The sequence below is a fragment of the Canis lupus genome, chromosome 7 (genome assembly GCF_048164855.1).
Source record: "Canis lupus baileyi chromosome 7, mCanLup2.hap1, whole genome shotgun sequence".
Taxonomy (NCBI): domain Eukaryota; kingdom Metazoa; phylum Chordata; class Mammalia; order Carnivora; family Canidae; genus Canis; species Canis lupus.
Genome location: NC_132844.1, coordinates 8,533,714 through 8,554,679, shown reverse-complemented (window position 1 = coordinate 8,554,679; position 20,966 = coordinate 8,533,714). Strand labels below are relative to the sequence as shown.

The window sequence follows — 20,966 nt, the reverse complement described above, 5'->3', positions numbered from 1 at the left end:
TAAATGAGGTTGCTGATTTCTATAAAGAAGCTTGATGAGATTTTGATTATGATTGTGTTGAATTTATAGATCAAGTTTGGAAGATTTGACATTTTAATATGTGTCTTCTGTTCCATGAATACTTTATCTATCTTTCTATTTATTTAGATTTTGTTTACTTTTTCTCAGTATTTTTACGATTTTTCTGCGTATAAATCTTATATGTAATTTGTTTGATTTATTCCCAAATATTTGTATGGTCTTTTTTTATTTTCTTTATTTGAAAGAGAGAGAGAGAGAGAGAGAGAGAGAGAGAGCAGGGGTGGGGCGGAGGGAGGGGCAGAGGGAGAGGGAGAACCAGACCACCAAGCAGGAAGCCCAGACGACTGGGGCTCTATCCCAGAATCCTGGGATCATGACCTGAGCCAAAGGCAGATGCTTAACCAACTGAGCCACCCAGGTGCCTCCTCCCCACCTCCTGCCAGGTATTTCAGTGTTTTAATGCTATATAAAATGGTATTTTTTTTCAATGTTTGTTTATTGTTGGTATATAGTATGTAGTATATTGATAGTTCTAATTGATTTTTCTATGTTGCTCTTAATATCCCATGACCTTGCTAAGTACTCTTTTATCAGTTCTAGTTTATTTTTTCAGATTCTTTATATATATATTATACATAGATGATCATGTAGTCTACAAATAAAGACTGTTATTTCTTATTTCTCTTTCTTACTGTGTTGGTTAGCACTTCAGTACAATACTGAGTAGAAGTAATAGGAGCAGATATCCTTGCCTTGTTCTTATTTTTGGGGGAAAGCATTCAGTGTTTCACCAAAAATGCTTTCTATTTTCCCTTTTATTATAACACTTGTCACATTTGTAACATTTGCTTGGTCTATGCTCTCTGTTTCATAGAAGCAGAATCTTTGACTCTTATTTATGGTGCTGTCTCTTGGTACCCAGTAAATATATGTAGAACGAATTAATCCATTGGAGTAAATTCGAACATAGGTTATTAGGACATTGCCTTGAACAGCTGATCAAAATGAACATCATCAGTGAGGGTAAGTGGACATCATGTACCACTAGATGTGATTCCTTGAGGACACACCATCACCTATACAATATTCAGCTGAGAATGTGAAACCTGAAACTAATAGCAAGAAAACAAAAGATAAGTCTGAAATGAGAAACATTTTATTAAAATATGAATATCATAAAAAGGAAAGCCTGTAAAAATATTCTAGATTAAAAGAGCCTAAGGAAAGCAAAACCTAAAACTTATAGAAGAAAACATAGGAGAAAAATCTTTGTGACCTTGAGTTAGGCAAAGATTTCTTAAATGGGAATCATAAAGTACAACCCACAAAATAAAAAGCTGATAGATTGGACTTCACTAAAATTAAGAACTTTTCTACTTTAAAATACACTATTAAGAAACGAAAAACGACCCACAGCCTAGGAGAAAATCTTTGCAAAACATGTCTCTGAGAAAGAACTGGCATCTAGTATGTATATATATCCTTACCCAACTCAAAAATAAGAAAACACCTTAATTTTTTTTAAATGGATAAAATATGTGAGCAGATATTTCATCAAAGAGGATGTAAAGTTGGCAATAAACACATGAAAATATGCTGAACATGGTTAGTCATTCAGGAAATGCAAGTTAAAATCACAAGAAGATATATACACTGTTAGAATGGCTTAAAAATGACAAAACAAGTGCTGACAAGGACCGAGCATTTGGATTTCTCATACAATGTTGGTAGGAAATGCAAACTGGTATAGCCATTTTGGAAAATAGTTTTTCAGTTTCTTTTTTTTTAAAGATTTCATTTATTTATTCATGAGAGACATAGAAAGATAGGCAGAGGAAGAAGCAGGCTTCATGCAGGGAACCCAGGGTGGGACTTGATCCCAGGACTACAGGACCACACCCTGAGCCGAAAGCAGACGCTCAACCACAGCCACCCAGGCATCCCAGTTTTTCAGTTTCTTGTTAACATCATATGATCCAGCAATCTCAGTCCTGCATATTTATCTAAGAGATGAAGACTTATATTTACACAAAAGCAATGGCTAGGGTCTTTTAGTACAATATTTTGTGGCTTTATTTATAACTGCCAAATACTGGAAATAACTCAAAGTCCATTGGCTGGGAAATGATTTAAAAAGAACAAAAAGGGCTAAAGAGACGATGATAATTAAATGCAATACTTGACTCGAGACTCAATCCTGTACTGGGAGGGGATAAAATGCTATAAAGGACATTATTTGATCAGCTGGCCAAACTGGATTACATAGATTAGATAAAAGTATTACATGGATATGAAGTGTACCGAGATTGATAACTGTACTGTGACTGCATGAGGGAAGACCCTTAGTGTTAGGAAATGCATACTGAATACATACTAAAATATTTAGGGGTAAAGGTCCATGATATACTTAATTTACCCTTAGGTGGTTCAAGAAATAAGTATTTGTATATGTTACAGACATACACAGAGCACACAAATAGTAGAACAAATTAAGTGATTTGTTGACAATAGGTGAATCTGTGTAAAGGGTATAAAGTTCTTTTCATATTATTTTTATTTGTGCAATTTACCTGTAAGATTGTAATTATTTCAAAACTTTTAAAATAAGTTATTATTCAACTTATGCTTGTCTCAAAACATCTGATTAATAGAGGGAATCCTTCAGAGGACTTCTTGTTAACTCTTTGAATGTTTATGACACTCTTCAACTGGAAGACCTTGATTTACAAGGGAAATAAATCATCATAAGCTGAATTGGATGATCAACTGGGATAAAAATCTTTTTTCTTAACAGGCTAGTTTTCTCTGCTTTCTCCCACATGATCTCACCTCCCATCCTCCACCTCCTCAACCATCTAATTAATGAAGGCTACATCTAAGCAGGCTCCTTGCCTTTTCCAATTCAAGTTCCAGTGGATTATACAGTGTTAGAAGCAAATAATCAGGAGGTGAAATTTTCATCGAAAATGAAAGTTTCATTAAGATATCTTGCTTCACTTCATCTCAGATCTGGAAGCACAGATGGTGTATTTGGACCAGTTAAAAACCCCTGGAGTTATTCAAAACAATATAAAGAAAAGACGAAGCACAAGGCCCATGGTGAGAATGAGGATTCAAATTGGCTTATAACTGGAGGAAGCTCAGGAGGGAGTGCGGCGGCAGTAGCAACGTTTACATGCTTTGCGTAAGATGCTTTTTTCTGTTTGTCCTGTAAAGCCCAACCAAATATAAATAGTCATAAACCAGGCTCAGTATCCAACAATAGAGTAGTTCATACCGTGCTATTTTTGTTTCTTTTTAGTTATTTGTGCTCGGTGGTACATCAAAATTATATCTTAAAAATACACTCAACTGTACAGTGTGTTTATTGTGTATTTTCTACATTTAACTTGAAGATAATCTTGAAACTCTCCCTCTGTAGTATCTGCTTTTCTTAAAAACATGATTTTATGGATCTTGCAGAATAAACCAGTTAGCATAATTGAATTTCATTTTTAAAATAATTTATTTGGGGGATCCCTGGGTGGCGCAGCGGTTTAGCGCCTGCCTTTGGCCCAGGGCGCGATCCTGGAGACCCGGGATCGAATCCCATATCGGGCTCCTGGTGCATGGAGCCTGCTTCTCTCTCTGCCTATGTCTCCGCCTCTCTCTCTCTCTCTCTATCATAAATAAATAAAAATTAAAAAAATAAATAAATAAAAATAAAATAATTTATTTGGGTATCTGTTCACCAACTGTACTAATATTAAAGGACTAATATACCATGGCTTTAGTTGAGTGCTGCTGAGCTGTTAATGATGGTTTATCCTTCAGCTAAATCAGGCTTTTGTTTAAAAAAAAAAGGTAAAAAAGAAAAAAAAAAAAAAGAAAAAAAAAAGAAAAAAATGCCCCTGATAATTATCAATAGGATATTTAAAATAGTGTTTTTGTACATCTGTGACTAAAAATGTATATCATTGAGTAAAGTTTTCAAGTTTGTTAGGAGCTGACTTGTTCAATTGTCCTGTTTGTATTTGGGAAGAATCCATCCATCATGCTTTATGTTTTAAGTCCCATTTGTAAAACATTTACAAAGAAGAGTAAATAAATACCACTTTTATTTATTTTCTCAGTTTCAGTATAAAATTGAATGTGTTTCTTTAGTAGTACTGTGTGTATTTTATTTCTCCTTAATTATCCGCTGAAACTAAGCTCTTTTCACAAACATTGCAACCAATAAATTATTTATATTTTTTAGAGCTATGGAGATTTAGATTCTTCAGGGGTTTTCTTGGTTTTTGTTTGGTTTTTTAGTTTCTCTGAAATCTTATTTACAAGTAAAACCATTTCATTTTATCTCTGTGGAATTTTATAGCATTGCATTAATATTAATGAGAGTTCTGACAAGTTAGGACTGCAAGATTAGGTGCTTTTTTTTCTATCCTCATCACCCTACTTAATGTTCATCTTTCTGAATGTACTTTGAGAAGATGGCATTTTGACACATAATTCCTATGGAAATATAGATTTTACTTTTACACAGCCGTCAGTGAATCCTAATAAGAAAATGTGTCCTTTTAGAAACCATGAAAGCAACAAGCTGATTTGTAGCTTATATGGACTTGGTAAGAAAGACAATCTAATTTGCATTTTCTGTAGCGCTGAAGGGCCATGTGACCAGTAGGAGCCTTGTTCAGTCCAAAGCTTTATTCTGAGTGGAGTCAAGAGAAGCACAGACAGACCCAAAGTAACTCCAGATTGAATGGGTCCCAAACTATCAAGTTCTGCCTTGTTTTTCCCCCTTTTGATTTATTTTATAATATTTTTAAAAACAAAAAGGTTCCTGGAGTATTATGCAGCCACTAAAAGGAATGAGCTGGAGTGCTTTGTAGTGTCAGGGAAAGACCTCAAAGATACACTGTTAAGTGGAAAATGAGCTGCCGAATACTATGTATAGTATGACCTGCTTTCTGTTAAAAGGAATAATTACATAGGTATATATGTTGGTTGCATGGAAATATCTGGATGAGTATATCAAAACTGATAAACAGGATTTTTAGGGAGGCAGTGATTATAAGAGAAATCTTAAAAAAATAAATAAATAAAAATTAAAAAAAATAAAATATATATATATAAGAGAAATCTCACTTTATACGTCTTATGAAATATTTTAAATTTTGTAATTGGCACATACACTTTTCTAATCAGAAAAACCTTTTTTCTCTGAAACAAAGTTTAAAAAATTTTAATTATGGTAAAACATACATAACCTAAAATTTAGCATCTTAAGCATTTTTGAGTGTACAGTTCAGTGTTAAATACATTCACATTGTTGTGCAGCCAATCTCCAGAACTTGGTTCATTTGCAGAATTGAAACTCAGTACCCTTTAAACAACAGCTTCCCATTTGCCTGTCCCCTCAGCCCCTGGCAATCACTTTTACTTTTTGTCTCTATGAACTTGAAGACTCTAGGTACATAGAGTGAAAATTATTCAGTATTTGTGCTTTTATAACTGACCTATTTCAGAATGTCCTTAAGATTAGGTTTTGGTTTTGTGTTTAATAAAAATATATACTCTATAGGTAAGTGAGCAAAGAAATGGGCACTTCATAGTTGGGTAATGCAAATACAAATAAATGTGAAAAATTATTCAAAAATGCACATTAACAAAGCTTTCTGGTTATTCAGATTAACCAGATTTTCAGAACTGCTAGTCCTCAGTGATGATAATGAAACATAAGACCAAATCTGATTCACTGCAGTTGGAAATATAAATTGGCAGAGCCTCTCTGACAAGTCATTTGACAATAAAGATTAAGAACTTACAGGCAGACCCTGTGGCTCATTAACTCTACTTCTTGGAAGCCAGCCTAAAAAATAATCAGACATATGGGCAAAGATTTATGTTTAAAGGTGTTTATTACAAAGTAATTTATTAGGCAGTTATTATCCTATTTGGCAACAACATAAATGTTTAAATAAATTAAAGTACATTTCTATCCATGATTCTAAATGAGGTAGTAGAAGGTTCTGTGTATGAATTTCTGGGGGAGGTATGTTTAGTTTATAAAAGCATACTGTAAAACTGCCATTAAAGGAAGGTATAAGGTATTTGTATGTATAGGAAGATGAGCTTTAAAATCCTGGGATCGCCAATTGATATGATGGAATATTATACATATTTTAAATTTTCAGTAATTTTGATGACCTAGCAAAAGGCTCATGATAAGCAAAAAAGAGATGGAAACGTATAATTACAGAATGACCTGAACCATGAAGAAAACTGCATTTTTTTAAAAGTCTTGAAATTAATATGCCAAAATGTTAACAGTGTTTGTCTAAGGCAGTAGAATATTTTGTTACGTCTTTACACTTTTTCTGTATTTTCAGAGTTCTCTGAAACAAGCATGTCTTACTTTAGTATAACCAGGGGGAAATAACTTTAAAATTATACACTTAACAATAGATTCCCAATATAATTGGAGAGATGTCATTCTTCTAAAGAAAATTCCATTTACATTCCAGGGCTTTAGGATCAGATACAGGAGGATCAACCAGAAATCCAGCTGCCCACTGTGGGGTTGTTGGTTTCAAACCAAGCTATGGCTTAGTTTCTCGTCATGGTCTCATTCCCCTGGTGAATTCAATGGATGTGCCAGGAATCTTAACCAGATGTGTGGATGATGCAGCAATTGTGTTGGGTATTTATATGATTCCATAGAGTTTCAAAACATTATAAATTTCACTGTAAAACAATGTGTCTGTTATTCATAAGTATTTTTCCTTACAGGTATGCTAGCTGGGCATGACCCCAAAGATTCTACCACAGTTCAAGATCCTGTTAAACCATTTACACTTCCCAGTTTGACAGATGTGAGCAAACTATGTATAGGAATCCCAAAGGTAACTCTTCCCTTTTATTACTTTACAGAAATACTATCAAGTCAAATCTCAGAAAGTAGTAAGGTTTAAATTTGGTAATCATTGTGCAGATGTAAAATACAGCAGGTGACTATAGTTAATAATACCCTATTACATATTTGAAAGTTATTAAGAGAGTATTTTTTTTTTTAAGATTTTATTTATTTATTCATGAGATACGCGGAGGGAGAAGCAGGCTCCCCATAAGAAACCCGATCTGGGACTCGATTCTGGGACTCCAGGATCACACCCTGAGCCGAAGGCAGATGCTCAACCACTGAGCCACCCAGGCATCCCAAGAGAGTAGATCTTAAATTTTTTATCACAAGGAAAAAAACCTGTAACTGTGTAAAGTGATCGATGTTAACTTAGACTTACTGTGGTGATCATTTCTTAATATATACAAATATTGAATCATATATTGAAACTATCATATTGTATGTCAGTTATACCTCAATAAAAAAATTAAATGATCATGTTAATTAGGGGTCTGTATACTTTTTCTATAAAGGGCCAGTTGGTAAATATTTTAGGCTTTGTGGGTCAGTGTCTTTATTGTAACTATTTAACTCTGCCACTGTATTGTGAAAGCAGACCATGGACCATATGTAAATGAAAGAGTGTGGCTGTGCTCTAGTAAAACTTTATTTTCAAAAATAACTAGGAAGTTGTGTCTGGCTGGTAGACCACCATCTGCTAATCCTGGATGTAACAACTGAGCTTAGGGCCATACCTTGCATAGTAAAGGCTTAATACATGACATGTTACCTTCTTTACTACTATTATTAGTATTACTACTGCATTTATTACTGTAGTAACTGAGTAATCATTTATGAAAGTAAATATGTTAAAGTACTGACCTTTAAAAAACTTTTTAAGTTTAGCAGTAAGTTTTTGGATAATTTTTTGTTGTGGGACGCTGTTCTATGCATTATAAGATGTTTAGCAGAATCGTTGGCCTTTACCCTTAGAGATAGTACCCCCACCACAGCACCACCCCGCAAACAAAAATGTCTGCAGACATTACCCAATGTCCCCTGGTTGAGAGAAGGATAAAATTGCCCCCATTGGAGACCACTGCTATAGAGAAATACTTTCTTTAAAATTTTCAGTTAAGATAATAGCTGTGCCTTCTTTTATGGATTTAAAGAGAGCACAGGTTGTAGAAAGAGACCTATTTTAGAACCCCAGATCCTCTACTTACCTGCTATGTAACTTTAGGAAAGTTACTTGTCTAGTCTCAGTATTTTTCATTAATAAAATAAAGGATAATACATGCATCATGGAATTGTTAGAAGAATTAAGTTAGGAGGCATCTGGGTGGCTCAGTCAGTTAAGCATCCAGTTCTTGATCTCAGCCCAGGTCTTGATCTCAGGGTTGTGAGTGCAAGACCCATGTTGGGCTCCAGCATGGAGCCCACTTGAAAAAAAAAAAGTTCAGTCTAAGATACCTTATAAAAAAGTTTCTGCAAAAGCATTAAGTGAGAGGACCTTTGAAAAGCATCTAGCATAATGAACATTTAACAAATATGGATTCTCCAGCCAGTTCTCTAATCTTTAATATTGTTGTATCCAGCTCACAAATAACTGGTACAGTGATAGTCATGCCATAAACACTCTTGAGTTAGTTCAGCCTTTCTAGCTACCTACTAGCAATTTAATCAGATTTTCTAATGTATTGCCAAACGTCCTAAAGTATGTATTTTTTAAGTACATAGTTTTATAAAACCATCTGTACAGATGTTCTAATTTCTGCATCTTGACTTTTTCCAATAAGGAATATCTTACACCAGAACTATCAAGTGAAGTGCAATCTCTTTGGTCCAAAGCTGCTAACCTCTTTGAGTCTGAGGGGGCCAAAGTAATTGAAGTGTCCCTGCCCCATACCAGTTACTCAATTGTCTGCTACCATGTATTGTGTACATCAGAAGTGGCATCAAATATGGCAAGATTTGATGGGCTAGAATATGGTAAGATGGCTGTGTTTGGGATTTTTAAGGTAGTTATCTTAAACATTTGGAAGTTTTACTTATTAGTGACAAAAAAATTATCCCCAGAGTGTTAATGATTTAGGCAAGTAAACCAGTGAATCCTCTTACCTTTGTCATTTAGTCTACTGTTTACACTATTCATCATAAACATCTCTGTATGTTTGGTTCCCCTATCTGAACTGTGAATATTTTACAGGAGCAGTATCTTTTCTTTGTATTCTCAATCTGTCAAATATAGTGCCTGGCATATGGTAGGAGCTCAACAGATATTTGGCTGGATGGAGATGGTGAAGGATAGATGGATGGATGAGGGCATGAACAAATGAAGTTTCCCTTTTGGTTATTTTCTTCTTTCTCCTTGATTCCTGGCAGATAAATAAAAGGAGTCACTAAGGATAGTCTTCCAGAATTTTAGTATTGGTCACAAATGTGAATCTATGCTTGCTTTTCAGTGAAAACTTTACTTCCTTTTCAAATAATGTTTACCTCTTTTTTGTTTTTAGGTCACAGGTGTGACATTGATGTGTCTACTGAAGCCATGTATGCTGCAACCAGGCGAGAAGGGTTTAATGATGTGGTGAGAGGAAGAATTCTCTCAGGAAATTTTTTCTTATTGAAAGAGTAAGTAATTAATTTAGGGGTTTCCCCATATTTGAAAACTCAAAAGTACATTAGTAGCATGTCTTTCAAGTCTTATAAGTTGAGATATTTGCTAAAGAAGCAAAATCCTTATGATTTTAATTAGAAATCATAATTAAAGTCCTGATTATAGCACTTCTAGTGTCTGGTTATTCAAATGCAAAAAAAAATTGACACTCTTGACAAATGATTAGTACAAAACTAAGTAGGAAGCCCTGAAGAATTTTAGCCTCATTAAATGTCCCCTGACTATTATTGCAACATTGGCTTATTGTTGTTAGAGACTTAAGCAGAAAGTTACGTTGGTGTATCTTGAAAAATTTAGTAAATCAACTTAGTCTTCCCCTACATTATGTATCTGTTTACTCCAAGAAAGAAATCTAAATTATTAGGACTCCTACTTAGATTGTCGTCAGTATAAGTTTATTCATCATCTTGTGAATAGGATTCATCTTGCATACCTCCAAGTCTGTCTAAGAGGACATGAGAGGTGTGAAGAGGCAAGAATGAGTGTTGTAATGAATAGCTTCATGGAGTTTTTCTACATTCCCTAAGGACAGAAAGCATTATTTTTCATCTGTGTATCCCTTCAGGACTAATACTTAGGATTACTTTTTCCCAAATTCTTTGAATAGCCATAATGAAAAACAGCATGGAGGTTCATCAAAAAATTTAAAAATAGAACTACCATATCTAATCCAGCAATCCTACTTTTCAATATATATCTAAAGGAAATGAAATCACTACCTCAGAGCATTATTCACAATAGTTGAGACATGAAAACAACCTAAGTGTCCATTATCAGATGAATGGATTAAGAAAAAAATGTGCATATATATACAATGGAATATTAACCATAAAAAAGAAGGAAAATTTGCCATATGTGACAACATAGGTGGATGCTAAAGTCATTATCCTAAATGAAATAAGTCAGAGAAAGACAAGTACTATATGATCTCACTTAGACGTGGAATCTAAAAAAGCCAAACTCAAAGAAACAGAAGGAATAGTGGTTGCCTGGGTCTAGGGGAAATACGGAGATGTTGGTCAAAGGATATAAACATGAAGTGATAAGATGAATAACTTTTAGGGATGTAATATATATCACAGCATGATTACTATAGTTAACAGTACTGTGTTATATATTTGAAAACTGCTAAGAGAGTAGATCTTAAATGTTCTCACCACAAAAATATTGTAATTATGTAAGGTGATAGATGTGTTAATTAACTCTGTGGTGGTAATCATTTCACAATATATACATATATCCAATTATATTGTACACCTTAAAGTTACACAATTTTATATGTCGATTATATTTTAGTAAAGCTGGAAAACAAAAAACCTAAAAATATTTGATTATGTATCATATTAAAAGACTCTTCTCCTGTAAATCAAAACTATAATGCAATATTACCTCACACTTGTCAGAATGGCTAAAACCAAAACATAAGAAACAACAGATATTGGTGATGTGGAGAAAAAGGAACACCCCTACAATGTTGGTAGGAATGCAAACTGGTACAGCTATTCTAGAAAACAGTATGGAGATTCCTCAAAAAGTTAAAAATAGAACTATCCAGCAGTCACACTACTAGGGATTTACCCAAAGAATACAAAAACATTAGTTCAAAAGGATACATGCATCCCTGTGTTTATAGCAGCATTATTTACAATAGCCAAGAAATGGAACCAGCCCAAGTGTCCATCAATTGATGAATGGATAAGGAAAACATAGTGTATGAATATACAGTGGAATATTACTCAGCCATAAAAAAGAGTGAAATCTTCCCATCTGCAATGACATGGATGGAACTAAGAGTATAATGCTATGTGAAAGAAGTCAGACAGAGAAAGACAAATACCATATGATTTCACTCATATGTGGAATTTACAAAACAATACAAAGGAGCAAAGGGTGGTGGGTGAGAGAGAGAGAGCCAAACCAAGAAACAAACTGCATTATAGAGAACAAACTGATGGATACCAGAGAGGAGGAGGGTGGGGGATGGTTAAATAAGTTAAATAAGTGATGAGGATTAAGAGTGTACTTGTCATGATGAGCACCAGGTGATGTGTGTAATTATTGAATGACTATATTGTATTGTACACTATATTGTACATATGGTAATTAATGGAATTAAAAACTTAAAAAATAAAAATTAAAAAAAAGTCTCTTCTATATTGACCAGTTGATTGTAATGATTTTTGGAACAGGAAAAGAAAATGAAATGTTGCCGATGGGTTTTCTAAGCAAAGACTTAGTAAGTGGAAGATGTTACATTTGCCAAATATATCTGATTAGAATCAAGTTGTATATCTCAGGGCACAAGTTAATAGACTGTATAGGTCACTGGTAACAGCATATAAAGAAACTGAAGGAGAAGAGTCTGAAAGCTTTTTCCAAGGTCAACAATTGGGGATACTGACAAAAGGAAGTGAGAATTTCTGTTGATATCCCTATTTTCTGAGTCAGGGAACGTAAAGTCAGTTTTGTTTGGAGGGAGCCAAAGGCCAACCTCTGAGCCACCCAGGAGTCCCTGAACATAATTATGTTTGAGCTACATTTAAATCTGATTTTTACTATTTGTCTTCAATTTGTCCTATCCGTTCTTTCTTTTAACCTCTTTTCATGCCACCTTTTATTTTTTCTTTAATTAATAACTTTTCTCTTAAAGAGATTTAAAACAAGAAAAAAAAAGTCATTTATTATTTTCCTAAATATTTACTATTTCTGGTGCATTTTATTATTTTGTATAGATCCAAATATCCATCTGGTGTAATTTTCTTGCTGCCTAAAGAACTTTAATATTTCTTGTAGTACAATCCTGCTGGCAATGAATTCTTTCAGCTTTTGTTTATAGGCAAAAGTCTTTCTTTATCTTTAATTTTGTTAGATATTTTCTCTGGGTATAAAATTCTAGATTGATAGTTTTTCCTCTTAATACCTTAAAGATCTTGTCTGTGTCTCCTGACTTGCATAGTTTCTGAGAAGTCTATTGTTATTCCTGTCTTTATTCTTTTGTGTATAACATCTCTTCCCTCCCACCACCACCCCCCCAGCTGATTTTAAGATTTTATCCTTTGTTTTCAGGACCTTGTCTGTTATGTGTCTTAGTGTGATTTTCTGCATATTTCTTCTTGCTTATGGATTTGTTGAGCTTCATGGATCTGTGAGTTTATAGTTCTAATCAAATTTGGAAAAGTTTTGGCCATTGTTTCTTAACAATATTTTTTCTGACCTCCTCCCTTCTGGGACTCCCTTCATATGTATGTTAATCTGCTTGATGTTGTCCCACAGCACACTGATGGCTCCCTCCTTGTTTGTTTGTTTGTTTTTCTTTCTTTTTTAGTCTTTTTCTCTGTGCCTGCTTTTGAATAGTTTCTATTACTATCTTCAGAATCACTGATCCTCTGCTGTGTCACCTGCTATTAGCCCAGTCGGTGTTGTTTTTATTTCATATTTTGTATTTTTCATTCCTGGGCAAGTAGGTCTTCTGATCTCTTCAATTTCTTTATGATATCATGTTTTCTACTATCTTCTTGAACATATGGAAGATATTTACAGTAGCTGTTTTAATGTTCTTATCTGCTTAATTCCCACATTTCTGTTGTTTCTGGATGTCTTTTGTTTGTTTTTTTAAAGATTTTATTTATTTATTCAGAGACACAGAGAGAGAGGGGCAGAGACACAGACAGAGGGAGAAGCAGGCTCCATGCAGGGAGCCCGATGTGGGACTCGATCCCAGGTCTCCAGGATCACACCCCAGGCTGCAGGCGGCGCCGAACCGCTGCGCCACCGGGGCTGCCCTCTGGATGTCTTTATATATATATAACCATAACTAGGGGGTAAAAAGTAATCAATATAAAGGCTTCCTTTTAAAAAGGCTTTTTGCGGACAAGTCCAAAAGGGCCTTTAGGTTCATTTAACTCAACTCTACTTGAAGAATTTCGCCAGATGCCTCATGTATTATGAAGTCTTTCCACTTTGGCTGTTAGGAACACACACTATGGCTAGTCCTGTATGAGCTCTTGCAATTGTTTGACTTTTCAGTGATTCTTTCCCCAACCTTGAGAATTTCTTCTTCTATGTGCATGGATCAGCACTCAGCCAAAGACCTAAGGGATCACTCTGCAGATCTCTTGAGGTCTCTTTATGCTCTTTTCTCCTCTCCAGTACTCTGCCCTGCAAATTCCAATTGTCTTTGCCTCCCTGAACTTCCAGTTTTGGTCTCTAACATCTTGAGAACTGCCCCCCCCTGAAAACTATGCTTAAGTTCCAGGAGTCTGGGCTGAGGCCTGAAACTGCCTCCAGGCATGATGCTGGGGAAATTAAATGGCTCACTTATTTGCTTCCCTTCTCTTAGAACTCCCTCTCTTGAATGCCTGTTGTGTAATATCTGAAAATGATTGCTTTATTTTGCCTAGTTTTTTAGGCAGAATAAAGCAGGGTAAATTACTATGGGTAAATACTAGGGTATATATATATGGCAGGTAAATCCCATCCCTATTGCTCTATCATTAATGGAAGCAAAAGTTCTGTTTTTGAACCATATTTAAAGTAGGAAGAAATTTAATAAAAAATTTTTGCTTCTGTTAGAATAAAATTGAGGTTTGGGAAATGCTGTTACTGACATCATTTAAAACATCAAATGTTACTGTTGTATAACTTATAGGAAATACCTGCATTTCTCTTTCTATAGACCCTGTGATTAAATGACAATAAAGACATTTGATATATCTCAGGACACCTGGGTGGCTCAGTGGTTGACCTGCCTTTGGCTCAGGTCATGATCCTGGGGGCCTGGGATGGAGTCCCACATCAGACTCACCCTCAACCGCAGGGAGCCTGTTTCTCCCTCTGCTTACATCTCTGCCTCTGTCTATGTCTCATGAATAAATAAATAAAATCTTTTTTAAAAAAGACATTTGATATTTCTGTAGGATTCTTTTAAGGTAAGAAAAGCTAGCACATTTTAATCTTTATTATATTTGGTCCTCAGTAAGACTGGAGTAGTTACGTCCATTTTTACAAGTGAGGAAATTGTATCCACTTCAGGAAGATCTAAAGCATGCTTTCTTTTTCCCTTTCTTTGCATCATTGACTTATAGTTACTTTTATAGGTGGCTAATTCCTCAATCTTTTCAGTAAAGTAAGCATCTTTTCTTGAATTTCACATTTCCATTCCTGGGGTATGCCTATCCATAAAATACAAAATTGCAAGCACTGCATACTTTCTCTAGTTTCTGTTTCCAGAGCCTGTTTCCTAGTGTCTAATTATGATGGCATATTAGAATTTTGCAAAACTTCAGAATCCTTAAAATAACGAGTTACCATTATACTACAGATGAAATAAAACATTATAATAGAAGGAGGATTAGAATAAGCCTCCAAAGACCTGGTTCTGGTCTTTCCTTTATCACTGCCAGTCTTTGTAACCTTTGGAAAGTCATTTAATTGCTTTGCACTTGATTTTTTTCACCTGAAAATAAATGGTCTGGTTAATGATACCCCTTGAAGTGGAAGATATCCACTTATTTAATGATATCACTATTATGTGATTATATGTATAGAATTGTATCAGCAGTGAATTCTGATTAAGCTCCTCATGTAAAAAATTCTAGAATAACAGCACAATTGAACAAAAATCATTTATATGTGTTGTCAGGAATCTTAGTGGTGCCTACTTTTAAGGGTCAAGAAGCTAGTCATTCTTTAACAAGCCATATGTGTGAAATTGATTCAAAGACATAAGAAAAATCCTTAAAATATCATCTATTTTTCCACAGAAACTATGAGAATTATTTCATTAAGGCTCAGAAAGTGAGACGACTCATTGCTAATGATTTTGTGAATGTTTTTAACTCTGGAGTGGATGTCTTGCTGACTCCCACCACCTTAAGAGAGGCTGTACCATACCAAGAGTTCATTAAAGAAGACAACAGAACACGAAGCGCCCAGGATGATATTTTTACACAGGCTGTAAATATGGCAGGTAAGGATCCCTCTGGCTTTTTTTCAAATTTTTAAATAGGCGCCCTGGCCTTCAACTGCGGTTCTAGCTAGATTGTTGCCTGAAGGCAACAGCTTGTTCTTCTGGAATGCTTAGGAATCTGTGTATGTATGTGCGTGTGTGGTATGTGCACATGCTTAGGCATGCATGCACTTGCAGTTACCATGCACACACATACTCAATCTACTTAATAGCATAATTTTAACTTTTATTTTGGAAATTATCAAACCTACAGAGAAGTTGAAAGAATAGTATAATGAATACCAATATGCCCTTTGCCTGGATTCATTCATTTTGCCTTATTATATGCGTTCTCCTTCCTCTCTTTCTCTGTACGTATACACACATATACACACACACACTTTTTTAACTGAATAATTTGAATGATTCAGCATCATGGTACTTCACCCCTAAATACTTCAGCATAAATCTAAAAACAATGACATTCTCCCACATAACCAAAATTCCATTATCACACCAAGGAAAACTAACCATGAATATTATAATATTGTAAATATAGCCCATATTTAAATTTTCTCAATTGTACCAAAAATGTCTTTCATAAAATTGTTTTTTCCCCTAACATGTTACATTTGTTTATGATTTTTTTAAAATTTAGAACAGTTCTCCAGTTCTCTGCTTTGAGTTTTTGTTTTTGTTTTGTTTTTTAACATCAGACTGCTTTGTAATTTGTGTTTTGGTCATCAAACATAATATAGAAAACTCGAGGAGAAGGAAAGCCTATTGTATTTCCCTATACTTTGTTTACTATGTTCATTTCTTCCCAAAATCTGAAGATTCTTTGTTTTATCATATACTTTCTATTTAAATTCCTTTAGCCATTTTTTTGAGGGTTAACCAGTTGTTAACCAGTTTTCTTAAGTTTCTTTCAAAGAATGCTTGATTTCCTTTCATGTTTAAAGATTTTGTTCACTGGATACAGGATTTTGACTTGACATTTCTTTAGCACTTAAAAAAAATGTTATGCTACTTTCTTTGGCCTGTATAGTTTCTTTCTTTCTTTCTTTTTTTTTTTTTTTTTTTGCCTATATAGTTTCTGATAAGAAATCACCCACCTTTTAAAATTTTTATTTTAATTGACAATGACTTTTTTTAAATTTAATTTTTTTATTGGAGTTCAATTTGCCAACATATAGCATATCACCCAGTGCTCATCCCGTCAAGTGCCCCCCTCAGTGCCTGTCACCCAGTCACCCCAACCCCCCTTTCCACTACCCCTTGTTCGTTTCCCAGAGTTAGGAGTCTCTCATGTTGTGGACAATGACTTTTTTGAAGAGCCTAGTGCACTTGCCCCATTGGATGTCCCATCCATATCTGGATTTGTTAGATTGCTTCCTCTTGATTGTGTTGAATCAGATATTTTTGGCAGAAATACTACATACTCTTCATGTCAGGAAACAGTTAATGTCAGTTTGTTGTACTTTCAGAAACTAAGTTGATCCCTTAGTAAAGGAAGTACTGCCAGGTATTTTCCGAGTAAAGATACATTTTTCCTTTCATCAATTATAACCAATAGATGAGGCAATACCTTGAGATTGTGTGAATATCATATTCCCCAAAAATCTTGAACCCAGTTTTAGATCTTTTGGTGCTCCTTGCCTGAATTATTTCCTAGAGAATTACAAAATGCTGATTTTTCTGTCATTCTTTCTACATATATTAGCTAGCAGTCTTCTCTAAAGACAGCTTCATTTTTTTTAATTCAACATATAATAAACAGTTACTATCATTATTGGTTTTGATGGTCAAATTGTCCTAAATTTGGTCAATAAGAGCCCTTTCAAGTTGCACATATCATTTAGCCCTATCCCTATTAATTTTTTTTTTTTAATTTTAGGTATTTATTCATGAGAAACACAGAGAGAGAAGCAGAGACATAGGCAGAGGGGGAAGCAGGCTCCCCGCAGGGAGTCCAGTGCAGGACTCCATCCACAGACCTGGGTCACGCCCTGAGCCAAAAGCAGATGCTCAGCCACTGAGCCACCCAGGCATCCCTTTACCCCTATTAATTTCTAAAAACTTCCTCATTTTATGGCATAATAAGATATCCCAGAGTCTTGTACTTTCTCTGCCCCAAACCTGGAATTAAAACTGAGCTACCATATCTTATCTAACATATTGGCAAACATTTGAAACTTCAACAAGGATCCCTGGGTGGCGCAGCGGTTTAGCGCCTGCCTTTGGCCCAGGGCACGGTCCTGGAGACCCGGGATCGAATCCCACGTCGGGCTCCCGGTGCATGGAGCCTGCTTCTCCCTCTGCCTATGTCTCTCTCTGTCTCGTCTCTGTCTCTGTCTCTCTCTCTCTCTCTGTGTGACTATCATAAATAAATTTAAAAAAAAGAAAGAAAGTTCAACAACATGCTCAGTTGGTAAGGCTGTAGGGAGAAAACGTTTTGCTGATGGGAGTTCAAAATAGTACACCTTTTTTGGAGAGGAATTTGGCAATATATAATTACATATGTATTAATCTTTTAGTGAAGCAATCCCTATTCATCTGAGAGACTTTTAATACCAAAAAACATGGGATGCCTAGGGGGCTCAGTCAGTTAAACATCCGACTCCTGATTTTGGCTCAGGTCATGATCTCATGGGTGATGTGATCAAGCCCTGTGTCCAGCTCCACGCTCCACAGGAAATCTGCTTGAAATTCTCTCCCTCTCCTCTTCCCCTGGTCACTCGCTCCCTCTCTCTCTTTCTCTCTCAAATTGTTAAAAAAAAAAAAAAAAAAGAAGGAATACATAAAACACATAGACAAGGAAATTCACCTGGGTATATTGTGAGATAGCTCAGTACTGAAAACAACCTAAATGTCCAACCATAGAAAAATGAGTGAATAAATCATGGTACAAACCACATAATGGAGTGCTATGCAGCTATAAAAATGGAATGAAGAAAGTCTCTGTGAGCTGATACACAGTGATATCCAAGATACATTGTTAAGTGAGCAAAAGGAAGGTACAAAAGCATGCATATCATACAATTTTTGTTCCTTTTTGAACCTTATCTGTCTTGTACCTACTAGCACTGGAAAGCAGAAGTCTCCTCTTCTTAGGATGGAGAATTAATCAACTAATAGTTGTCTTTCTTTTCTTCAGGATTGCCAGCAGTGAGCGTCCCTGTGGCCCTCTCAAACCAAGGATTGCCAGTAGGACTGCAGTTTATTGGACGTGCATTTCATGACCAGCAGCTTCTTACAGTTGCCAAGTGGTTTGAAAAACAAGTACAGTTTCCTGTTACTCAGCTTCAAGAACTAATGGATGATTGTTCATCAGTCTTTGAAATTGAAAAGTTAGCTTCTGTTTCTCTAAAACAGTAGTGATAAATATAGCATGCAAATTAAAATAACTTAAAGATTTTATATTCTAGAGAAGTCAGTTGATCTTGTTAAATTCCTATAATTTGGTTCATTGTCAACACAATCATTCCTTGGGATCACTTTTTAAAACGCTTGTGATATAGTTAATTAATAAGTTATCTATCAGCATTTATTAAATATCCACTAAGTGTAAAGTACAGGATTTTTCCATTAATACAAGATACATGTTCCTGAAAAATGATGCATTTGCAAAAATGTTCATTAATGGGGATCCCTGGATGGCTCAGCGGTTTAGTGTCTGCCTTCGGCCCAGGGCATGGTCTTGGAGTCCTGGGATCGAGTCCCGTGTCGGGCTTCCTGCATGGAGCCTGCTTCTCTCTTTAGGTCTCTGCCTCTCTGTGTGTGTGTGTGTCTCTCATGAATAAATAAGTAAAATCTTAAAAAAAAAAAAAAAAAAAAAAAGTTCATTAATAAGAACAGAGCTTAGAGTAAAAGTAAGCTTAGGTATAACCCTCTCAAAACTTGTACATCTTATAACCAAAGTGCTAATAAGAGCTGTAATGTGTACCTCCAGAGAGAACCTGAACAGGCAGGCAGATTGGCAATTCAATGGTGGTGGAGGCTGCCTCAGGGAATGTTAAAATGCACAAAAACAATAAATGGGAATACTTGGTTCTGAGTGCAGAACAAAAGAGTCAGAAGAGGAGCTCTGAGCCCTGGAGGAAGTGCAACCTGCTGGGGACCAGAGTCATGCAAGACTGAGGGTGTGTCTCTCTGGGGAAGAGCCCAGGTGCAGACCCTCTTTATTTCTCTAAAAATAGAGCTGCAGTGACTGAAAACTTTCTCCTTTTTTGCTAAAGGTGAAAATTTTACTTCTGCTATCCCAGAACCTCATGCCAAGGAACAGAAGAACTCCATGTTAGACTGACTTCATTTTCCTAGTTACCATTCACAGATGAACTCACTGGTATCCTAGAAACATTTGTTATAACCTAAGACCCCATATTGGACTTGAAACTTGGTAGGTAGTGGAGCATGACTTTAGTGAGAAAGTTTCAAGATATACAAGTACATCCAGTGTGAAAAACTTGTAGATAATTTGGTGAGGATGCCGAAGACAGAAAAGCCCATAGCCTCCTCCCTTACCCTAGAGTCTCTATTCCTTATGGTTTCTTTATCCCCTTAGCTTAGCTTTCTTTACAAGTGCTATTTGGGTCCCTTGAGCTCAGAGATATAAACAATCTGTATTCAATTTGGAAAAAAAATTTATGAAAATCATAGATTAACCCACTATAAGATTTCATCATTGGATTTGTCTTGGCCAGAACCCCATCATCATCCCGTGTTGATCAGGTCTTCTAATTTGGCACTTATGTTACTGATAAGTATAAGTGGGAAACTGAATTATTTTTTAATAAATTCACTTCGTTTAGTAAGGAAAAAGTCTATTCTAGTACATGAGGGGAAAATCTAAGTGGTGGAGAGCCTTCTGCAGAGCCCCTAGAATGTTGCATCATAGGAGGTTAACCTGCCTGTTACTTTTTCTTTAATTTCTCTCCTCCCAGGATCCTTCCACTCCCAAACACTCAGTTTGACAACCTTTGGATTAAATCTTTCAGGCCCACTAGTCTTTTTATAAATCTTGACTCTGAATCGCTGAAAGGAAGAAATTCATAACAGAATTGCATTATTTTATAACAAGGAAAAAACATCTTAGCTGAAGGAGCTAACATGATGTAAAAAGCAAACAAATGATAAAATCTTTGCCCCAGTCTTTTCTTAATGTGTGTATAATATGAAATAAATTTTTTTCAAAGAATATTTATGCAGTTTCTCTTACTCCTCTTATTCCTGTATCTCTGCTTGAGCTGCACTAATGATTTGAAACTGGAAATAGGGAAGTGAAACACTGAGTGTTCTCACATAATACCCAACTAGCATGAAATAATACCTAATTTGTTTTTCTTTCTTCTCCATCTTTACCCTAAATCTAGTAGATCTCATTTTACCAAATCACTGTCTGGGAATTTAAGTGGGAAATGGTTTCTGCATCTCAGCTA

General features: G+C 35.4%; 1 protein-coding gene across 3 annotated transcripts in view; it reads left to right on the top strand.

The window, feature by feature from the left end:
- QRSL1 (glutaminyl-tRNA amidotransferase subunit QRSL1) overlaps positions 1 to 20,727 on the top strand; it is a 32,656-nt gene extending 11,929 nt beyond the window's left edge. For 2 of the 3 annotated variants that reach the window (XM_072831904.1, XM_072831907.1), the window contains 7 exons: positions 3,029 to 3,205; positions 6,528 to 6,703; positions 6,793 to 6,905; positions 8,701 to 8,893; positions 9,418 to 9,535; positions 15,344 to 15,549; positions 18,686 to 20,727. In XM_072831904.1, coding sequence (XP_072688005.1) covers positions 3,029 to 3,205; positions 6,528 to 6,703; positions 6,793 to 6,905; positions 8,701 to 8,893; positions 9,418 to 9,535; positions 15,344 to 15,549; positions 18,686 to 18,906 — 1,204 coding nt within the window. In that variant the 3' untranslated portion in view covers positions 18,907 to 20,727. The remainder of the gene's footprint in view (positions 1 to 3,028; positions 3,206 to 6,527; positions 6,704 to 6,792; positions 6,906 to 8,700; positions 8,894 to 9,417; positions 9,536 to 15,343; positions 15,550 to 18,685) is intronic. The other variant, XM_072831906.1, reaches the window with a different exon arrangement.
- The last annotated feature ends 239 nt before the right edge of the window (positions 20,728 to 20,966 follow it).